The 24,175-nt window shown below is 40.2% G+C and overlaps 1 protein-coding gene across 5 annotated transcripts in view; it reads left to right on the top strand.

Moving 5' to 3' along the window:
• The window catches only part of rbm46 (RNA binding motif protein 46), a 35,347-nt gene extending 14,763 nt beyond the window's left edge, over window positions 1-20,584 (top strand). For 4 of the 5 annotated variants that reach the window (XM_085145118.1, XM_085145089.1, XM_085145107.1 and 1 more), the window contains exons 8-11: window positions 7,131-7,330; window positions 9,217-9,319; window positions 17,458-17,728; window positions 18,523-20,584. In XM_085145118.1, the coding sequence (XP_085001244.1) occupies window positions 7,131-7,330; window positions 9,217-9,319; window positions 17,458-17,726 (572 nt within the window). In that variant the 3' untranslated portion in view covers window positions 17,727-17,728; window positions 18,523-20,584. Of the gene's footprint in view, window positions 1-7,130; window positions 7,331-9,216; window positions 9,320-11,215; window positions 12,031-17,457; window positions 17,729-18,522 lie in introns of those variants that run through there. The other variant, XM_085145103.1, reaches the window with a different exon arrangement.
• Window positions 20,585-24,175: the final 3,591 nt, after the last annotated feature.

Here is a 24,175-nt window from a genome sequence, read left to right as displayed (position 1 = left end):
TGTTTTGGCCATTTTGGAACAGGATTCTTACTTGGCACACAGATATCTGAAGCACTGACTTACTGGGCTGTTAGTGCAATTGACTTCACAGCTAACCATATTGTTTGTCAGATAAACACCGTCTACTGTTCGGGCACTTCATTTAGCTGAAGAACTCTGTTTTTGATATTTCTGAGGTCTATTACGTTCACCACCTCAGCACTGACAAAGCTCACACTCTTAACTCATCTTTGTGTCAGATAGAAATTGTCCATTCTCTACTTCAGAGATGTCAGCCTGGCCTCTTCAGTTTCTTTTCTTTGTTTCCTCTTCTTTAAGATGGAAAAGAAGAAATAAAAAAGGAAGTTTTTTAGAAATCACCGTCCTCAGATTCCGATAGTCTGACAGAGAAGAAAAACACCTGCCACCGTAAAAAAGAGCGACATGACCACCGCAGATACAGACATTATCACCGCGGACAGTGTCCTGCATTAGTGACTGGTGTCTGGAGGTCGGGCTGACCCGTGTCACCCGGACTTATGATGATGGATGCTGTGGCAGAAACTATGCTGTTTAATTTCCATTAATCACAGCTCTTCGCTTCAGTTTCATTCAGATAATGATCCAAACGAGCTTCTCTTAAATCTGTTTCCCATCCATCATTTTCTCCACTCGGCCTCCGGCTCACAATAAAATCTGCCGTCTCTCTGTACAGCCGTCCTCAATTTTACACCATCAGCCATCAAAGAGACATCTGAAATGTAACTATAACTTCTGCCATCCCGACCCCCCATCATCGCTGGGATTGATTTCGAGGAGACATGTCTCACAGAATTCCCTCACATCGCTTCTGAAAAAAAGAAAAACACATAGGTGTTTTTATAGACTTGTGTGATTTTTTTTTTTTTTTTTAAACATCCTTTTTATTGTCCTCAGCCTTTATTATTGTTTGTGATCATTTATGCATCATTTATCTTCTGCTTTTTTTAATTAACTTGTTTTTAATTTGATCATTTTATGTTTTCTTGTTACTCCTCAGCCTTTCTAAGGCGACAATTAAGAGCTGAAAGTGACTCTCGCCATTTGTTGTGTCGAGTAGAGAGTTGTAAACATGTATGATTGTCCGGTGTCATGGAGACCTGGCATTGTATGGTTCATTAAGAGGCTGCACAATGATCCTCATCTGATTGCTTCTGCTAGGCCATTCTCTCTGGCTTCAAACAGGTGATTTTTGCATAAAGCAGGTGTGCAAGGGAAAGTGTGCTGAATAAATCCAAATGAATAAAACTCATGACTCATGGCAGCTGGTAAATTTAGAAATGTCTTAGTGTTATCCACTTAAGTCATCTTTTATTTCAAGGCTAAATGCCCCTTAAATTGCCTAAAACAAATGCCGAGGCGCTGCTAAGAGTTAAAAACAATCCAAATTCTGTTAGCGCCATGAAACGGGCACTAACAGATATCTATGAAATGTAAGTCAACTAGTTAGTTTCCATCTAAAGATAATATAATATATTATGATTGAAGGATTTCTATTAAAAAACAGGCAAGTACATAGTAGAGCGCTACTACAACTTTTATCAGTTTGGCTAGTTAACATGCAGTGTAATGAAGTGCTACTAGGTGGCTAGCTACAGAGCTATGGTCAACGTTGGGGAGTAACAGAATACATGTACGGGCATTATGTATTTAAAAGACAAAATATGAGTAACTGTACTCCTTTACAGTTTAAAAGGGTGATACTCAGAATACAGTGACTTAGTTGAAATAAATGGATTACACAGCGGTATTTTCCTGTTTCATATGTTCGGCTATGCCCTCTCTATTTTTGATAATTCCACGCTGGTGGAAACACAAACAAAACACACATTAAGAGGCTCAAATGTCTGTGTCTCAATCTCGCGGCCCATGTCACCTCTACTTACAGCCCACATAATGACGTGAAGTAATATTTTTTAAAATGATTATTTAAATAATAATTTAATATGAAGGCAATAGGCAGAGTGTTACAGGCATAGCCCTTAAGAATGTAGCCTCATAGGCAGTGTAGTCCGTGCTGCAGGGAGAATGGACTGCCATACCCGTTATGTGTCTGTGAGCGAGGGAGGGAGAAAAAGGAAAAGTACGAGCTGTCATCAAGCAAAAACGGGAGCTGGAAGCATGTAAATATAATAATAACCACTGCAGCCAAGAAGAGTGCCTGACGAGCCCAGTTGTAAGTAAGCTATTAAGACTCGACTGTACACTGTTCGTGGTTTCCTCCGAATCAATAAGTTCTGTTGGAGCAGCCTTTCAACGCCTCTAGTTGGTATTGGTAACCTTCAGTAATAGTAATAAATCACACAGCAATAGGACATTCATAAAAAGCATGATAATATATTAAGTAATCCAAAGTATTCAGAATACATTACTCTCATTGAGTCAACCAAGAGAACATCCAGAACACGAGGTTGATCATGAATATGTTGCTGCATGTAGGACTGGGCGATATGACCCAAAATTCATATCTCGATATTTTTGTTAAAGCCATAAAGTAAGAACAAAAAGAGAGTTCTTAGTCAAAGCTGTGCCCCAAATCTCACACAGGCACTTTTATTAACATACAGCGTAGATGTACATGAAAAAATTACTCAGAAATAAGTTATCAGCATTTATTAAAATAATGCTCCATAAATAAAATAAAACAATGTTGTTTTTGTGCATAACAAAAAGCTCACAATTGTGCTGTCAAAATGTAAACTAAAAGACGCTGAGCATAATAACAAAGACAGATTTCGCAGCTGCTCTGTTCCCAACTTCTAGTGCGTGACTGACAGCCTGGAGTTTGAAATCCAATTTGTAACCACGCCTCTGAACAGGTGCCATTTGTGGTCCTTAAACACACACAGTACGGTAATATTACGTTGAAGCACAGTTCGTATCACTCCGCGAGGCTCCTGACTACGGTAGCAGTAATGCTTCCACAATCCATCAAGCAGTGCAGCTTCATAGCTTACCAAAGTCGTACTAAAGCATTTTTTGACAGACAGCTGAGTCTGCTGCTTTATACCACATAAAATCGGTTCGCCGTCATTAAGCACAACTAGAATTCATACATAAGGCTCGCTGTCGATTTTTGAGAAAATGAAAGGATTTTATGCGATGTCAATGCGTTAGCGCGGTTAGCTTGTTATCGCATTGACGCCACGCATGGAGTGATGCGCGGTAACTCGTTAACGGAGATTTGCCGCGTTAATGCAGTTATGGCGTTAACGTCATGTTAACGAGATTAACGCTGACAGCACTAAAATAGTCATCTCCAAATGTTTTCAGCTCCTCTTTGATAGCTCCATGTCCATCTTGTCGTTACCTGCAGGTGAAGCGATGGGGGAGGGGGAGTTGTTCAGTGAAGGTGCGAGGTGAGGCAGAGTAACGCAGCGTAGAGACAAAAGTGGACGAAAGAGAGATGCTATATCGATGTAAACGATATTGTCACATCTCATATCTCATATAAAAATATATCGATATATTTAAAACTCCATATATCACCCAGTCCTGGCTGCGTAGTTTGGATTACTCGCTATGGAAAAGTCCCGATAGAAGTTTAATGTTCACACTCAAACCTGAGTGTGACCCCAGAGTGATTCTTTTCTGAAGTGATAAAATATTCACTGTGTTCAGTGTTTTTAAAACCTTAAAGACGTGCTGCACACAAACAGAGCTAATGGAAAACTTCAGAGGGCGAGAAGGATGGTCAGATGATTTCTGGGGACTCATCAAAGCGTTGCTGCACATTAAAAAGACTAAAGCCTTGGCACTTAACAGGGGGATTACGCAACAAATAATTAGTTCCATAAATTAAACCAAAACAATACGCTGTGCATGAGCTCAGGTTGTTGGAGCCTCTTTAAGTGAGGCTGCAAAATGAGGTGCACCGACACAGACGTGCAGATGAAAACCCAAAGGACTGCCGAGCTTACCTCTTTTCATTTATTGCCACATTTCCCTCTCAGTCCAGCTTCAAACTGTTGCATAATTGAAAAAAACCTGCTGATAGAAACCAATTAAAGTTATTTCTGGGTTTTGATTTGTCGCCCGATAAACTGAGAGTCAGTGAGGGAGTAATTGAGCGAAAAGTTGGGGAAGATGGAGCAGAGCTGAGTCAGTCACACTTTATGATCGCTGCTTTAGTGATGAGATGAGCCTGGTTGTTACTGTGCTGCAGTCAAAAGTATTAAACTCAGTGAACCGCAAGAAGAACCGGGGGGCAGAAATGATGCTCATCCAGCGCCATCACACCACCCTTTATTCACCAAGACTGCTCTCCAGTGGTGACTCCTACGTAAAATAGGCTTTTTCTGATGGTTGCCATGGGTTCCCAACTATTCTATATCCCAGTGAGTAAATCCTAAACAAAGAAGAAATTCACCATAAGTACGTTTCCTCACTTAACCTCACTGCCAGTGGTTCAGAGTTGACCCGCCCATAACAAACACTTTGTCGTGAATATATAAGTAACAAATGTTACGCACGAAACACAAACCAGTAAACATGAAATTTATGAAATTCATCTTATTCACATTCACAAAAATATTTCCTGCTCAAAAACCGGTTGGAAGAAGGGTTTAAAAAAAAGTTTTTTTTAATTCCACCCCCTATTTAACTCATCAAATATATCTGTTTTGGTTATACACTATAAATAAATAATAATAATTATACACATTCCCTTGTTATATTAGTCTATACATCTTTTTGTATATGTCCATAATTATTAACTTACTCTTGTCAAAAACTATTGCAATAATACTCCCCCTGCCAGGAGGGGAAGTGAACACCATAATTTGAGAATAAGTGACGCAGGATTCTGAAAATCACAGACAAGTTCAAGTCTCAATGACCTTGACTTTGAGTTCAAGCTCACTGAGACTGGAAATCTACTAGGATTTTCAAATTCATGCCATAAGTGCACGGGCTGCCTCCAGTATTTTAAAATGTCATCATATCGAGTTATCCATATTTAATGTGCAGTACAACCATTGTATCCCCTATGGCATGGCTATTCAACTAAGAAGTTAGTTGGGCCAGATTTTCAAACCGAGGAATTTATCTGGGCCAGATATTTTTTTGCAGCCAGTAAGCAGCAGATCATGATCAATTTCAAACCCACACAACTGTATTGAAAAACAAGTAATTTTTTTAAATTCCTTTTTCCCCTGTAAATCTGGTCTCTCACAAATGCACACCAAAAGGTCCATTTAAAAAAGGGGAACTATAACTAAACTATTTTTTGCACATTTGAAATAATAATCATAAAAAAACCATTTTGATAATTCCCTTTCAAATTAAAATAAATATTTTGCTGACCACTCACTTTTCCTGCCATGGATGGAGCCCCATCCATCACATACAAACACGCTTCATATCCAGACCATTTTCCTCAAAAAGAGCTGAAATCTTCTCAAACATTATTTCGCCAGCTGTGTGTCCCTCTAACGGCAGCAAGCCGAGCAATTTCCCATCCAAAAAAACGGTCATCTAACAGCATTTCAAACTCGTCTGACGCCAGAACTTCAACTCTACGAACTGTCCTACAGGGGTACGTTTTTAATAGCAGATGTCACACTTACTTTAATTTTTTCGTCACTTATCACCGCATCCACCACGGCCAGCATGCAGTATTTCACTGTTTCAGAATCTGTGAAAGGCCTTTTCTTCTTCGCCAAGAAGCAAACACGAAGGGAAGCTGCTGCAACTCTCTCTTGGACTGTACAGGACCCTCACCATGGTAGTACAACTCCGGTTGTAAGATTATTAAACTCGCAGTTAAACTGTACTTTTGCAGCCCTCTCCTGAGATTGCTCTGGAAAGTTTGTGTAGAAAGTCTGGTGTTTGTCATTGTGGTGCCTTCGTAAGTACAGCAACACACTCACTGCAAATTAAACACATTGGTTTGGCATTTGGATTTGGCGGTAAAATGAATAAGTATTTGTCAGTCCAGGCAGGGTTCATTGTCAATTTTGCGCTTTTGGACTGAGAAAGACGTGCTGTTGTCGCATCATATATTACGATGATTGTTTAATATGTTTACATCACGGTGCATTGTGGGTTAAATATTGCTAGGCTACTGAAGTGTTGCATTCACAGTCTACACTACGCTGTAGGATTTTTTAATTTTTTAAAAATTAATTAATGAATTAATTTTTTGCGTTTTCTCTGTGTTTCTGCCAGGACCACAGGCAGGGCCACTCGCAGGTTGCTTCTGGGCCGCATTTGGCCCGCGGGCCGCCATTTGAATAGGCTTGCCCTATGGTTTTGATATATGGACGAGACAGGGTATTAAATATTTAAAGTAAATTTTGACAATCAGAACCTGAAGTGGATAAGTGGAAGAGAAGAGATGGCTCGATGTATTACCCCGTTTCATTCATTTGGTGCTTTATAAAGGTTTTTTAATCTAATTTTTAAAACTGATATATATTTGTAAATCTTTTCAAATTCTCCTCGTGACTATCCCACAAATAAATTACTATAGTACACCTATGCCCACCTTTAGACGCACCCCTGCATGTCGGTATCACTTGTCTTTTTAGCACTAAAGGGTACACAGGGCTGCTGTTGTGGAGACTTCAGAGACATTTTATTTGTCTCCACCTGACTTCACTGCCTCTTTGAGAGGTTTTTGAGAGGCTGTGAAATCAGCAGTATCATCTTTTCTGCTGTGGTGTTTTCAGTGGGCTTTTTGAGAAAAGTAGGATCCATTTAGGCTAAGTCTTTTAAGGCCTTTTATTCACACATGCTCCTACATGGGTTTATACTCCGTTAAATTGATTTTCAAGTCACAAATGTGAGTAAAACACTTACGCTGTCCAGCATAAACGACACAATTTTTCCGCTGTGTTGTCCGCTCCACAAGAGTGTTTATATAACATAAAACTACTAGCAGCAGGAAAAGGTTTCATGTAAAGGTCAATGTAGTATTTTGGGTTCACAGGTTAAGTTACAACTGGGTTTACTGGTGTATATAAATGAATAAGACAAATTGCAAATTCTTATTCATTGTGATGTTGTTCTTATACTCTGTGAGGTCTTAAAGAAGTCGTATGTACCTTGAGCTGAAGGAAGCACCTGTCTAACTTAATTCTGCTCCCCTGTATATGTGTTTGTACCGTCAGATGACCTGGAGCGCTGCATGTACCCCCTGCTGCCCGGCACCCCCCTCACTGGCACCAGCCTGCTGTCGCTCAAGCAGAGTCAGATCACCTCGGCCGTCAGCCTGCTCGACTTTTACTGCTGCAAAAACTGCTGGTTGCCCCCAGAATACTACCTGTACTCCACACCAGGGCAGGATGGAAAGCTACTGTTACTGTACAAGGTTTCAGACTGACTAGATGTTAACACATAAACATGCATGCAGTTAAACATATCTGAGAGGTGTCTGAATTTATGCACATCCATTGTCCTTATATATGTACATGGTCGTCTAGCTTCCTGTGCAGGATCCAGTTAATGACATTTAGAGTTGCTGCACTGACATTTTTACAGTGTATTGGATCATTAGCACCTCTTCATGTGCTGTGTAGCTAAGTGTTAGCTAGCTCTCTATCCATGCTAATTGTAGCTGTCTCTAAAAAAAAAGTAGTGTTAGTCATGCATCTTAACTTGTGCGATTACACAATAGACTTATGGCTAAAATCAATACTGTTTGCTATTATCTACGAAATATTGTTGTGGCTCATGCTATCCAGCTAGCATTTTCATTTGGATGCCATTTTGCTAGGTTAGGAAGCTAACTCCTAGCTGTAACTTGACTATACTCTGTGAATCAAGTGACTACTGATTTGTGACATTATCTGAAAAAGGTCAGCTAAATTACGAGGTCAGCCTTGGAAGTTTGGAGGAAATGGCGAATCACAGACTAGATTTTTGAATAATGTTAGCTTGCTTAAGGTTAGCTCAGGATTGCTGCTAAAAGCTAAACGTTTCGCTCCATAAATCAGTTTTCCTGTTGATGTTGACACTAGTTTTCCGTCATAGCTCAAATGGGCTTGATTACATAAGTGACAGATTTTTTTCTGGCTAATATTAGCTAACGTTAACATACCTGTTAACATGAACAAAATACCACATGTAGCACCTAGGGGGCTAAGCTTGTGGATTGGGTGGAGATGAGTGTGAGGGTTGATTTGTGGCAGAAGGACAACAGCAAGAGTAAAAGGAAAGGTTTGAGGATGTCAGCTCGGACAAAAAGACAGGAAGTCGAGCTGAAGATGCTAAGGACACGATGAAAAGATTACAAAATGAGGACATCAGAGGAACAGCTCATGCTGAGTGGTTTGGAGGCAAAGTTAGAGAGGCAAGGCTGAGATGGTTTTTAAATTAAGGTGCAAAGTTTTTATATACAACAGTAATAAAAATAAAAAGGAGATTGTGCACGAGAGCACTGCAGACTGCATTAATGCATAAACATGTAGTCCATAAATCTCCATAAACAGCTGCGAGAAGGTGTAAAACAGAAATATGTGTGTGTCTGTAACCATGCATAACATTAATGAAGCAACCACAAATATAAACATAACTTGACCGTACTGAATTATTTATAGCTTCTATATATTCCATACATATGATTCTGCTGCAGGCACAAGGACAGATTATTTTACAACCTGGTGGGACAGGGTTGTGCTGTGGGCTGTCCACAGCAGTAAATTATGTATGTCACAAAGCTGAAATGCAACACAATCATGTACATAGATGAGAAATATTTCTATGTTAATCAGTTTAAACATTTAAAGACGTGATTTTAAAAGTACAAATAAATTGATATTCAGTGAATTTTTACTTAAGTGTTCTTGTGTTCTTGTTTCAGTGAAGTCTTACATATCATGACCATCTCTAACATTATCCCGTTATAACATCCAGATTCTTCCTGTGTTATCAGCACATGAACATAAAAAAAATAACGTTTATATTCTGTAGTCTGTGTAAAATTCAGCAGTTCCATTTAAAGCTGTTTTTTTATTTTTTTTATTTAAACCGTTTCACAAGATGTTAAAGTTACAGAAACAGTCATAAAACCAGCCAGCAGCTCGCCTGTTTTTCTTTTGTTTCCCAGCAATGCAGTTTTGACTGTGGCTTACCCCATTAATTACCTCCCCGGTCTTTGTGTGTCTTCATTTCAGTGAAATGATTGTTTGTTTCTACATTAACCAAACACTGTGTGTGTGTGTGTGTGTGTGTGTGCGTGTGCGTACGTACATGTAGGTGGTGATACAATCCACACGAAGGACGTACATCCCTGACAAGCTGTGTGCTCTGCTGGATGATGCCAAGGAGCTTGCTGCTCAGACCACCCTGTGGAACCTGGGTACTCCTCAACACACACACACACACACTCACACACACACACACACTCGTGTTTTCATGTGAATAAATGAGTAGCTTGTGCCAGACCCAAACACTGCCCAGCCTCCCTGGTGTATGCCAGGGTGCTGGAGAGCAGAGTGTGTTGAGTTGAACCTCAGACCAGGACTTGGACATGGATTAGGACCGTGTCGTAACTGAGGGATGTTCTGAGAGTATTGGGTCTGTTATTTGGGGCTTTTCAGCCCCACTCTTGGTTTGCATTTCTTCCAGTAAGTCAGACTCATTTGGAGAGTGCGGTGGACGTCACCAGGGTTCGTCTTTGGTAACAGTTCACAACTTGAATTGGACAGTAACAAATTGTAGGAGAATATTTCAAAGAAATTGTTAATAACAATTCTCCAAAAGTTGATTCTGTTCATCTGGACGTAGCGTTTTCTGGGAGAAACGTTTCGTCACTCATCCAAGTGACTTCTTCAGTCACTTGATCAGTGGTCTTTGATCAGTGGTCTTTGATCAGTGGGTTTTGGTCAGTGGTTGTTGATCAATGGTCATGAGAATTTGCATAATTATGATTAAGGAACTGACCTCACAGCCCATTGTTCCTTCAGTGGCCTGGTTTCAGTCATTATGCAAATGTACTGTTTATCAGATTTGGGGAAACCTGCAGTCAGCTGAGACTGAAGAAGTCACTTGGATGAGTGACGAAACGTTTCTCCCAGAAAACGCTACGTCCAGATGAACAGAATCAACTTTTGGAGAATTATTTTCCTGGATGATTGAGAATGCATCAAGAAGATGTTAATAACGATGTTTCTGACGATATAGAAGAAAGTACTGAACGGTGTTTTAATCGATGCTTGCAGCTTGGCAGGCAGCAAATAGAGGTTAAGAAGTATCGTAGATAGTGTTTTCTCTGGAAACTTTAAATAAAAGTGTAAAAAAGCCTGTTAGCTAGGATGAAGTTAGGCCAATCTTTTTAACCAGCTGCTGAAAGTCCCACCATGTAACAACATCAGTGGTTTCCGTCCTTACTCTTCCTATCATGTGGAGCGCAGTTAGCCAGTCGTTTGTTTACATTTAGGTCGCACATGACCAGCTGCTAGCATCTTCTCCTTCGTAGCCTGGATGTACTCAACAGTGAAACTGCTTGTTTTCTTGCATAATTTGGAAACTGTTCCTTGTTGGAAGTAACTCGCCTTTTAGCTACAAAATCTACATCAGCTGACGTGCATCGCTTGCAGATCTCTGACATGATATCACATTATCTCGTTCAGAATGTAGCTGCATAGCATTGCTATTGTGCTGAAAGATTTTTATATCATGAAAACAAATTCATGCCAGCGTCATCGTAGACGATATAACACAGCCCTAATGCAGAGATTTTCTAGGTGCAGCCAGACAAGCAGACACTCTGCTTTGGTTTTGTCGGGGTTTAATCTCCTCTTGGTCTTCAACAACCTCCAGCATTGGAGCGGTGTGTAAATGACAGAAAATAAGGAAAGAAAGTTGAGGTTTCCGGTAAAACTTTCCAAGGTCCACACACAGGAGGACACCGTCACGCCTTTCTGTGACGAGTTTGGATCTGTGTGGGTTTTGTCCAGGTACTTTGGCTTCCTCCCACATGGCTTCCACCAGAGACATGTAGTTAGTGGGGTTAAGTTAACTTGTGATCAACTTAAGTGGTAGCTGGGATAGACTTCAGCCAGCCCCCCTGCCAACTTCCTCTAACCTCTTTAGAAAATAAGAAAAGTAAAGACAGGAAAGGTCTAAAATACTTAGCCTGAAAAAGAGTTTCAGATTTGCCCTTCTGTTTTTAAAAAGACAACAAAGTCTTCACTCGAGCAGACAAGTCACCAACTATCAAATTAAAGGTAGATTGTGTTTAATCTCCCAACAGCATCTCAGACGGGAGGATTCATGAGTCACACTGATGTAAAGGATCTCAAAAGGAGGCTCTCTCACTTTAATGGCTGTTTTAATGAGGTTATAATAATAAGAGTACTCTCCATCATCAGTATTCATACAGCAGGACTCCTTTCAGCAGCAGTCTGCTTTTTGCAGTCTCACCATCATTTGTTTCCATTCATGTTGTTGTCCAGGGTTCCTGCAGGGAATTAAAGTCTGACATTAAAATAATGGAAAACACATTTCCTGTAAATGTGTTTTAGGAAAACGCATTTGAAGATGGAGTGTTTAAAAATAAAAAAAAGATGCTTCATTGTTGTCGCCTTTTTCATCCTGCACCCTTCATTTTAGGGTGTAGTAACGTGGATCAGCACAGCAGGGGGGGTAACACTCACACTGAGCATAAAGAGAAAGTCAAGTGTGCTCCAACCTTTTTAGCCTACAACTATAATTGATGTAGTCTTTGTTGATAAATAAATATTAAATTGATGAGAAATTCCAACATTGTTCCTGCACTGTTTAAACAACTCTCAGTCACTTTAAGGCTTTTCTAACGTGTTAAATAAAAAAGAAAACCCCAAAATGGATTCTAGCATCTCAATCCATATTTCACTGCGTATGTTCTGTAATTATGCTTATTAAAAACAAGTCCTTAAAGATTTAATTGTCTTTATCAAAGTGGAAGCTAACAAATCGCACCATTAAAACATTAAAAATGAAAAACGGACATGGGCCTAAATAAAAAAGACAAAACAAAAACCACCAAATTCAGCTTTTAAAATGAAGTAATAGCAGTTTTTTAAAGAACTTTAAATGAAATAGAATATAATTTAATGAAACTTACTTGATTGTAATGTCAGTGAAATGAGTAATGTTGTTATTTAATTGGTGTTTTTTCAGCTGTGTTTATATTTAAATAGTATTTAAACTGTTAGTACTAATGTACCTACAGTGAAACAAGCATTTTGAGCGTAGCCACTGAGTGGCTCAGGGTTCAGGACCCTGCAGGGGCCACTCTGGCGGGCAGTGATTTTGGGTCACCTAAAAGCTGAAGGAAGGCAAGAAGAAACATGGTTGTTTCCCCTGAGAGGAAAAAGCTGCTTTGCAGTCGTGCTGTGTCGCTGCAGCTGTCGGAGGCTGAACTCTTTCCACCTGCATTTCCCTGGGAGCCAATCGCAGCGCTGCCTGTCTGTGCCAGCGTCTCCTGAACCCTGAACGCTGCAGCTTTGAGAGGATCTGTTCAAAGTGAGATATTTCAAATCAACACCACCTGCAGGCTGCGGGGAATAAAACTTATCAGCTCTGTTAGTGAAGAACTTTTTCTAGGTTTTTTTAACAGCTAAAAAAACAAGTCTACAAGTATTTTATAGATATATTTGAACAGAAGTGAAGAAAAATCATGTGAATGGCGAAACTTGAAGGGTCTGTGAAAACCGTTGTAGCTTTGCATGATTTTCAGTTCAAAATACACCTTCTTTGTGTAATACTGGGCCTCTTCTCACTTTTATGCCACCTTGGTTGACATTAAACCTGGAAACCTGTTAGGGGGACATCACCCCTCTGTATTTTATTCAGCCAGAGGCACCCATCCATCCTTGGTGATTAGCTGGATAACAGAAGCAGTGGTCTAAGCAAGTTACACCCAGACCTCCCCCTCACTAGCTACCTTTTCCTCAGCAACTGACATGGGAACCTGATGCGTTCTTAAGCCAGCTGAGAGACATGATTCCTTTGTCTTGGGTCTCCTCCTGGGAGGACGTGCCTGGAACATCTCATCAAATGCCCGAAACAACCTCAGCTGGCTCCTTTTTGGAAGTTAAAGAGTAGCAGCTCTACTCTGAGCTCGAACCTGCCTCAACGTCTGAGCCTTGCCACCCTTTGAATGAAGCTCGTGTCTGCTGCTTGTCTCTACCTTCACGTTGTTTTTAGTCTCCACCAGAGCTCGTGGGCTTAGGTGAGGGTAGGAATGTGGATCGACTGGTAAATCGACACCTTTCCCTTCATACTCAGCTCTGTCTTCACCACACGAGCACAGTGTCCACATCAGTGACACAACACCAATCCATCAACCTCCCACTCCACTCTTATAAACAAGACTGCGACATATGTTACTCCTCGGCCTGGAGGAGCGAGTGATCCCTGAGTCTGAGTGGTTACTCCACCCATTCTGCCCATAAAGTTATGAACAGAGAAATGTCTGACTTACTGAATCAAGCTCTCACTGCGGTTTTACAGGGACTGAAGGTAGGCACAGACTAGATACCTCAAACTCCTCAGGCACCACAGGACATCCAGAGGAACGCAGCCTACTCCCATGGCCAAGCTCCTACACACCCTGAAATACCTTTGAGAGGACAAGGAGCTCACCTGATGTCCACGAACAGGACAAAAACCACAGTCTTCCTCCTGAATTCAAGGCCAGAAGCACCCATGACCTCATTTTTTTTTCATACCGCTGCTCTCAGGTGAAGTGATTACTAGTTGAGGATAGTACGAAAATATAATAGAGCTCGAGTTTCTCTCTGAATGTGTCTCTTGTGGTTGGAGCTTAAAAGCAGCTTTTACTCGAAGACGTCTGGACATGAGTGTGAGGATGAGGAGAAGAAGAAGAGGTGATTTTTAAAGCACCAAGAGGCTGAAATACGATTCGGGTGTTTTTCTTAATTGACTTCAGGAAGCAGGTTTGTGTCCCGGTGGTTTGACGCTCGGACCAGCACAGAACCCAGACACAATTAAGTGTTTTCTTTTGGCCTTTTGAAAACAAGATGTTGTTTTTAAAGAGCGTAGCGCAAAGCTGGGAGCGCCCCGGCAACTGGACGCTTTTAATCAGCCTTACTTGCACCGAATCCATTTTTTAACAGTCTCGCTTCTCCACGGGGAGCCTGAGATCTCTGCACATCCTCAGTCTCTTCCCCTTTCTCTCTGGCTTCCTTCATCTCTCTTCAGGCACTCCAGGTCACAGTATATAAATATATACACTGTTTAGATGCTTAAATCATGCATACATTGTGCTACTTGAAGATGAAAAGAAAAACAAAAGTCAGACTATTACTGACTCACTGCTAAACTGGTCGTGCTGCATGATGTTGGAGGCAGGCCATGGCTCACATGCACCCAGTATAAACCTGCTCTCCCCTGTGAAGATAACGGGGCACCAATAGTCCTGGTGATCTCTGGGGAAAGTCAGATAAACAGTGAGGTCCCACTAAGAGCAGGAGTGGCAGACATCAGGCTGAAAGAAAAGGGAATTTCACTGATCTGGTCCATCTTATGTCAAAGTGGGTTGGATGTGGCACATGATGTTTAAATGAGGATATTGGACCCTCGTGGAGCCAGATTAAATCGGAGACATGCGTGAGTAGCCCACTGTTGTAGAGTTCTGGCCCTGTGCCATCCAGCTCTGGTAACAGCTCATCGCCAGATATCACCTCCTCACTCTTGACTGTGCCGGGAGATGCAGCACGCCTTCTTGCCTTGTTACGCTGACACAGTAACACAAAGTAATGAAAAATCAGTCAAGAGGGATAAAGACAGAGCAGTGATCTGTGGCCATCACATCCTAAACCATTCTCTCGTTTCTCTCATTCTTACTTTTATTTACACCGAATCAGGTGGAATATTCATTCACAAAAGTGTCTGCTTCCTGACTGAACAGACTGAAGTTTAACTGACTTTGTGCTGATGACAAGTTTTTTGTTTTATGTTCTTTCAGTGCTTGTGTTTTTCTGTTTGTCTTATTATTATATATAATAATGGATGCAGCAATAAAAACACAACTATCCATGTTACGTAGATATCTCAAAGTCTCAGTATGTACACAAAAAATGTAGTTTCATTTCATTGTAATAACCTTTCTTTTGTTATGTGTGACCAGGTAAAAAAACAAACTGCTGCTGTAACATTCATTGACTCTGTGTGCTATGCATGTGAGACCAAACTAAACTCCCCAACATCGACAAATACAACTGACTATTCTCAAACACCATAAAGCAGCGAGAATATGAAAGTTAGTTGTGTAAAAAAGAGTGGTTTTCAAACTTTTTCTGCCCTAAGCCTGTCTGTGTTCATATCTGAAGAAAATAGCAGCTCTTTGTCTGGGCTCTAAAGTTAATTTGAATTCCTTTTTTCCCTGCTAACAATTATTAAAACAAGATAATTCAGAAAAAATAATATTCTGCTTTTGCCTTTCAGCACATTCCTTTTCTTTACCTTTGCCCCTTCACAAAAGTCCACATTGATTCCCCTCTGGGCTTCGGCGTGTTTAATTCATTTCTCTTTTCATTTACTTTCATAACATTGAACATCTCATAACATATTCAAAAATATCGACTTAATTGAAAAAAGATTTTTTTCCTTTTCCTGTTCTTCTTTTAAAGTTTGAACAAACAGTGTATTTATTAAACTATGATGAGTCACGTCAAATATTTGTAATCTCACTGTTGACCAAAATAATTCAGACTTATCATTCATACCAGACTCGAGCAGCAGGTGGAGGCATCCTGTGCATCACACCTACAATTCTCTTGCTTTGCAATGAACACTACCGGCATGCAACTTTCTTCCATTATTTGACGCTGTCTCACACTAAACTGTTCAGTTCAGTTCAATTTTATACAGTAAGACAAAGAAAATGGAGAAAAACCCAATAATCATATAACCCCCTATGAGCAAGCACCACGGCGACAGTGGGAAGGAAAAACTCCATCGAGAGACAGATTAATAACAGATATGATTCAATGCAGAGAGGTCTATTAACATAGTGAGTGGGAAAGGTGACTGGAAAGGAAAAACTCAATGCATCATGGGAATCCCCCGGCAGCCTACATCTATTGCAGCATAACTAAGGGAGGATTCAGGGTCATCTGGTCCAGGTACTACAAGGTCATTAAGATAAGACGGGGCCTGATTATTTAAGACCTTGTATGTGATGAGCAGGATTTTGATTTCTGGATTTAACAGGAAGCCAATGAAGGGAAGCGAAAACAGGAGAAATATGCTCTTTCTTTCTAGTCCCTGTCAGGACTCTTGCTGTAGCATTTTGGATCAGCTGAAAGCTCTACAGGGAGTTTTTGGGAGGACTTACCTGTCGCCAGCTGCCAGTGCTTAACTAACCTTAATTGATTGTGTAATGTGATCTCAGTGTTTCCTGCTGGCCTGTGATTATGTGCTGGCTTAATGACAGCTAATCATTTGATGAGAGTTGGCGAGGAGAGCAGATAATCTCCTTGAATTGCTTTCAATGCACTCACTTAGAACAAGACTAGAGTGCATGAAGGCCTGCAACAGGTAGGATGGGCTTCAAACCCACCCACCCCCCTACAACTGTGGCTGTACGGAAGGACCTAATTGTTAAGGTTCAATGCAGAGGACTCAAACACGGGACTCCTGAATCAGCTGAATTCAAGGGTTTATTAACAGAGTTCACCAAGGTGTATATACAGAGAGTGCGGGGTAGTGCTATATACAGAAATGTGAGGGACAGGTTCAAGGGAAATCTAAGGGGGGGAATCGCTCGCTCTCCAGCTCTCCACATACACGACGGCAGTCCTCTTTTTTCACACTTGACGCACAGATTCACACGGGAAGGGTAATCCAGTGGGTCTGCAGATAAGAAGACAGGAATGAGAACGATATTCATAGAAGACACTTGACTTCTCTTGAGCTGAAGTTCGACTTTCACTGACGCGCGGCAGACAACGATCCAGCGAAGACCAGCAGTCACCTCCTGGCTTAAATGCCGTTCACCTTGATGGGCATCAGGTGTGTTCTTTTCCGTGGGCGTGGGCCGAGGGCGTGAACCCACAACGAGTTCCACCCCGGCGACAGAGAGAGAGGGAGAACAAGAGAGAAAAAGACAGAAAAGGCCGATCAGCGTCTCGCCGATCCCTCAGGCCGTGACACTAATAACCGTAGGTTATAAGATGCACGTAGATGCATCTTTGCACCTTTCACTTTTTTATCTTTTTGCCTCATTGGGTGCAAAGCAGGTACCAGGCAAATGCAGTGACCGACCTTTGAGAACTACAGATACAGTAATAAAAACTAGAGTGAAACGATATACAAGTATGGAAGTGTGTATCTTCTGATGACTTTAAGACCTTTATCGTTAATTATGTGTCTTATTGCTGGAGCATATATAATTATCTTCAATTGGTAGCTTTTATTCAAGTCTTTTATTTTTATTCAAGTCTTTACAAATAATGTTTTTCCCCCGTCTTGTCTTTGCTCCTCCAGACTTGTCTTTTCTGAGCGGAGCATCCTGCGACTCTCCCAGCAGCAACTCTCCTCCTCTCGCCATTTCCCCACCTGCTGCCACTGTCACCACTCCAGGGGTCCTGACCTGCGCCAGCCGGGCCTTCGCCTCCTGCCTCCCTCCACCTCCACCTCCTCCACCACCTCAGTCCCCATACCCCCTCTCCACCCTGTCTTCTCTCTCATCGCTCAGCCCTGCCGCCTCTCACACTCAGAGACTCTACATCAGCCCGCAGTCGCCGTTCTACTGATGGTGAGACTCGCTGCTGCAGTGAGGAGGGATTTAAACTGTGCTGTTCTTCAAAGTCTGCCTCGTCGAGGAGATACATACTGTCTCTGCAGACTTTTTGTGTCCTACTTATATAAGAAAGGTTTCCAAGGAGACAGAGTAAAGGCGATTTGATTTTATGCCCTAATTCAGTATAACTAATTTTATGTGACATTATTTGGGGTTTATTTATTTTTGCGCTTCAGAGCATGTTATCTTCACATCACCTGCTTTTGATATGGCACTTAGATACACTATATGGATAAAAGTATTCATTCATCAACCTTCACAAGCATATGAACTGAGTGACTGATGTTGGACGAGAAGGCCGAGCTGTCGGTCTCCCCTCTTATTCATCCCAACGGCGTTTTATTGGGATGAGGACTCTGTGCAGGCCAGTCAAGTTCTTCCACACCAAACTTGCTCATCAATGACTTTATGGGTCTTCCTTTGTACACTGGTGTACAGTCATGTTGGATGAATGGATACTTTGGGCCATATATTGTATAAAAGCAGATGTTGTATGTAGGTAATGTTCTCATCTGCGCTAAAGATGAACGACAGCTCACAGCATTTCATCGAGTATCACTTTAACAACGCTCACCAATAACAGGTTAACGCAGACGTTTCTATGAAGTAACACCGTGAGCTGACTCACCCCCGAATAGCCCGTTCTGAGCCAGGAGAAACGTTGCATACATTTTTATTTTTATTTTTATTTTTTTTGACGTCTTGTGTTTACTGTTTTGTTTTTTGTCTTTTTTCTTTATGCCCTCCAGTCATTTTCTGCCAGAGGCCTTGCCTGAAGGTCAGAAGTTAGAGGAAGATCTACTGAAGGAAAAGTGCGAGGAAGAAAAGGCAGGACTTTCTTTCTTACAATTACGCTGCACACGGTGTAATTGCATTGTTAATGTGCTTTTTTAAATTAGAGCCTCTGTTATGTTAACTTTTGTCCTCCTGTTATGTGGCGAAGGAGGGGGCAGAGTCACTGTTTTATCATCCTCTTCTTCTTCTAGAGGAATTTTTGTAGCTGCTGACTTCCTTCACAATCCGACTCTAAATATGAAGCTCCAAAACAAAAGACCATTTTTGTCTTTTCTTATTTTGTGTGAGCTGCTTTGCATCCAGGCTGATTTTAAGCACGAGGAAGAAGGAGGCTCTGCAACAACTTTTGTTGTTGGGCTTTTAGTCTCATTTAAACTGCATTCAGCACAAACAGAGGCACAGTTAGTTTCTCGTGGTTTTGTTTCACATTCTAGTTGTTTAGTGTTCATAAAGAAAAGTTCATTTATCAGTAATTTCAAAAAAACAACAGTGGGGCGGGGGGGTCCTTTTAAAGCGTTGATCTATCCAAAAGCAGCCGCCTGAGTAAATATCCCATAATATTTATTATATTGGCTTTACAATTGGAGCTTGCATTTAATTATTTATTTTTTTATTTACAACTAAAAGAGCAGAAGAAATCATAAAATTAGCATTTTTATTTATATTCACAAAATAATTAGAAGTTGGATGCCTTAGTGATAATATTGATGGTACTTCTTTATTTTTGGAGACTTTCATTGTCATAACATTTTAGACCTTTAATTAATGGGGGTCCTTAGTTAATGGCAAAAAGTAGAATGTTTAATAAAAATCAATAACTCGGTATTTCTTTTTTAGTATTTTATGTTTTAGAGTTTCTCTTTATGGGACCCAAAATTCACTTGTTATTGGTAATTACTTCATTTTTAGGCAAGTTTTCAATTAAAAGTAGTAGTAGTAGTATTTACTGCCAAAATAATCAGCAGATTGATCAGTTTAAAAGTACAATTATTAATGGTAGGATTACAGATAAATGCTGTTTATTTTGTTTTGTTCTTTCCTTTGGAGACACTTTGAAATTCCAAATAAGATTTTCTAGAAATTTTATAAATGTTTAAAGATGATCCGTTTTACAGAAAGTTGTTACAAAATTACAGATTTTGCATAAATATTTGGGAGATGAGGGCGTGCTGTATGTTTTTTCTTCTTACAGTTTTACACTTTTAAAGCAAGCAGAATTTATAAATACTTTTCTGCTGAGCAATGGGGGAGTTTGAAGTTGAGAGGAGAGAGTTGTACACAGTTCCTTAGAAAATGAATTCAAAAGCACTGAAAGTTGTGCTTGAAGGTTTGAAATCGATCGTTTTTAAGATCAAAGTAACAGCGGAGTGTCTTTAAGTTCATGTTTTCTTTCTCTTTCTTGATTAGTTTGACTGATGCATGTTGCTTGGACTTTAAATGTTTTATATGTATTTACAGGGACTGTGTTTGCGTAGTTTTACTTCATGTTCATTCCCTTGTTTCATACAAGTTCCTGCAATATGTTGCTCTGCTCGACTTTGTTGATTTTTAGGAGAAAAGGTTTAATTTGTGTTTAAAACCAGACAGAAGATTTTGTTTGACAGAGAATCTGAATATTTTTAATGCACGTCAGAATATTCGTCCCAGTTTTCGTTTTAGTGAAATCCAAACCAGACAGCAGACTGAAATCTCTTCAGTCGTGAATAAGAAATGCAGAAACAGTAGTGATAGTAAGTCCAATCAAAAATCACGATAGTGTGTAAAAGAATAAATCTTAGTTGCTCCCAATGTGACCGTATTTATTAAAAACAGATATGAAGTATTTCACAGCACTCAAAAACAAAAAGTAATGAAGGGTTTGCTTATAAACTTGCCACACAGTTAAATTTCAAGCACATGAAGATAAAGAGTTTTGTGTATTCATGTGAATCTCTGTGTTGTAGTTTAGTCTCAGGAATCTTGTTTCCAAAAATTAAACAGTGGGAGTATTTTGGAATAAAACTCTGCCACAGTTGATTCACGTACACCTCTACTGTTTTTTGTCCCAAGAAATGGTTGAATAGTATAAAATACAGCACTATACAAAGGTCTCGAGTCCCCATTCATTTCTTTTCATTTTGATCCCAAGAAGCCAGACTTTCTTGAATTTGAAAGTGGTTTTGAGCAGTGGTTTGGGTTTTGTAGGACTTTCTGTAGGCTTGACTCATTTCAGTCCAGTCTGTGTACCTGAATTGTTTTGTTTGTTTGCTTGGCCACTTAACACTGATCTATGTGTCATTCAAACATTAAAAGCCGGACCTAACTCAAGGGATTACCCAGTGTTGTGTCTACACATAACAGAAAGCTAAATTACACACATTTTCTACTAGCAGCTTGTTCCAAAAACACATCGTTTGTTCCAATTTCTGTAGTTTAATCTTGAGAAATTCCAAAGATAACCCAGTTTGGCAGACATAAAATTGAATTTTTGCACCAACAAGGCGATTCCCAAAGAGCTATTAACCTGGCATATCTCAGCATGATGTGCAGTGTATTAAAAAAATGTGGAAAGTGTGAGGCTTAAAAATGATCTACAGCAGATGAACAGGAAGTCATGTCCTTAAGGAAATGGTCTCGGTGGAAGGGTGGCAGTAAGGCTTTTATCAAGGGAAACAGAAAAAAGACTGAGGTGTACTGAAATGAACATGAACTGGACTGAAAAATCAGCAGCAAGAGGTCTCTTGGAGTGAAGACTACATATTTGACATTTCTGGTTTAAAGAATGGTTAGTTTGTATGGAGGTGGTCAGCAGAGAGGTACAACAGTGAGTGTCTGCAGCCATCGGTAAAACACGCTGGAGGCCTGAGGTAGATGGAATTATGAACACAGAAAAGTACTGTCAGATTGTAATCCACCATGTAATAACATCTGGAAAACATCTGATTGGCAGTAGCTTTATTCATTTATCGGGTTTCAATCCATTAATGTTTTTTGAAACAGGGTTAAAAAGTATTCAGTTTAATTTTGTGAAGACTAGAAGAATATCATGTTTTATAGAAAGCTGATGTTCTTGAAGATGGTTGTTTTCATTCCACTTCCAGTACAGAGCTCTATCTTGGGTAAGAGTTCAGTGTGCTAGTTGTGATTTAATGCAATCCCCTTTGAGCTCTCCACATGGAGTCTGATCTAAAGGCAGTATAGCCTAACATGAACACTCGTCTTATGCACCAGGTTTGGCTCATTGCAATTTGGCCTCTTAAACACAATGAATTTCGTGCTGCAGGGGAAACATTTTTAACCTTCAGTATTAAATGGGAAGGCATCCAGGTGATTACCTTCAAACAGAGATTTAATTTAAGACAAATTTTGGTTCACTGAACTATAGAAGTTTTACAACACACCTCATATTTGGCACCCTGAGGCTTAAAAGGATGTAAAAGATCTTTGCTGAGCTGGTATGACTCAGCATCTGAGTGTTCTGTGTTTTTTCAAGGAATAGTCACACTAGTCTGACAAACTAATGTATACTGGCTTCCATCAAGATGGTTGTTTTTACCCCTTGAAAGCCCACGAGGAGTAACCCACGAAGCTCTTTTTCTGAAGTGAGCGGTTTCTGTCATATTTTGAGCTCCTTATAGAACAAAATGACTGAGTTTGCGTCAGACGTTAGTGACGCTGGTCTGACCGTGCTGTTCAAACCTCCTTTTCTGTCTGGTAGCCATTGCCTGAGCTGTTAACTAAAACATCAGCAGACCACAGGAAAAAGTTTTGAAATTAGATTTTGGCAAATCCCACACATCTTTTGCTTCCTGAAAGGGACATTTACCTGCGTATTCATGGTACTGGTCAATGAAATCTGAAGCACAAATGTCCGAAATAAAAGTCTTACAGATGTTTTTTTCTGTTTTTGGCATGCCTACTTGGTTTTAGATCATGTAGAAGGAATGCCAGTGCTGCTTGAACTGTGGCAAAAAACAGATGAACAGTAGTTTCTGTCTTTTCAGTTTCACTGCCTTTGGATCCTTGTTTTCCTCTAAAGATTTGCTGATTTGCTCTTCTGCAGCTCCTATTTCTCTTCAGCACTTTTCTGAACCCTGAACTTTCATCGCTCGAGAAACTTTGTACTTGATTCAGTCTTTGTAGCATGGAAACTTAAAAGGGGAACCCATTAAAAGCACTATATTTCCCTTTTTTCACTTATGCGAAAGGTTTTTATTTCCAATTCATTATTGATTCTCACCAGTAATCCAGCCATATGGTTGATTTAGTAGTTGTGTTGGAGCTTCCGAGTTCTCAGGCCCCCCCTATGCAATGTCAGAACTTCAACTTTTTAGGAAATGAGGACAAAAGGTCATAGAAATGCTTAAAGAAGCAGGAAGAATATGATTCTATAATCAGCTGTTCAGTGCAACCTGTATTGAAATCTTTTTTCTTTGTTACCTTATTTGAATGGTTTTGCTGTTCAAAATGTTCCTTTGTTGTTGTTTTTCATGATACAGGGTCACAGTGTATTCAGTGAGTTTGTGCGTTGTCAGGTACATCTATCATGAGATTACACCCAGAGCTGCTGCTTTGATGCAGCAGTGTGCTGGTATGTGTGCTTGGAGATATAGAGCACGAGTAATTGACTGTGTGATTCTGAGTAGAGATGTGTGTTTGTAGTTACTCTGCTATGTAGCAAACGGATCTCTTCCACTGAAAGGTTTAAGAAGGCGCTCAATCGTTTTAACGTTATAAGGGAAAAAGACACATTAACTGAAGTGTGTAATGGCTAATCAGTACACCCTTGAATAACTGTGGACAGGACTAATAGCATCCACTCTTTTGGTTTGAGCAGCGCTGATGATGTTGATAAGCTCGATGATGTTGATAAGCTCGGTGCTGTAGTTCAACCCAAAACTTCCTTTATAATGAAATTCACACCTACTCTTCTTACAGGTTCGTTTTTAAGACTAACCTGTAATTTTTCATTTTGACAAAATGGATAAGGTCAGGTTCCTAATGATTTATTTACACAAATCTCTTAAAAGAGATCCATGAAAGAGGTAAGAGTAGTACAAATCTTTTTTTTTGTTGCATGATTACTATGTTGTAATAACGCTCGCAACTTTGGAGGAATCTGTGAAAAACTACCAGAAAGAACTTAAATGCGTCAGTGTACTTAGATATCTCCTAGTTATGTACCAATATATCTATGAAAAGTCACAATCCCAGGCTGTTACTCAGCATCATCAAGTACACTGTCAATGGTCCTTGACAATTGACTGGCCTAAAGCTTAAAGCTGCTGATATTGGGACTGTGGAGAGTTACAAGTATTTAGGGGTTGTTCTTGACCACAAACTGTTTTGAGCCTCATGCTGATGCCACTACCAAAAAGGTTAATGTCTCATCTAAAATGTTGTTCTTGTTTTACAGAAGTTTTATTTGGTAACATGACTCTGAAGAACAAGAATCGGTTGGGACTTGTGGCAAAAACTGCCAGCAAAATCTCAGGTTGTTGGCAAAATGAGCTTTTGGCGATTTATAACAAACGTGCTGAGGAAGGCTCATTTTATTGTGAATTGTTTTAACCATCCACTTCACAATGAGTTTGACTTGTTGCCCTCTGCCTGTCATTTTAGAGTACC

This window comes from Neolamprologus multifasciatus, chromosome 3 (genome assembly GCF_963576455.1).
Source record: "Neolamprologus multifasciatus chromosome 3, fNeoMul1.2, whole genome shotgun sequence".
Taxonomy (NCBI): Eukaryota; Metazoa; Chordata; class Actinopteri; order Cichliformes; family Cichlidae; genus Neolamprologus; species Neolamprologus multifasciatus.
This window is presented reverse-complemented; position numbering and strand designations above follow the sequence as displayed.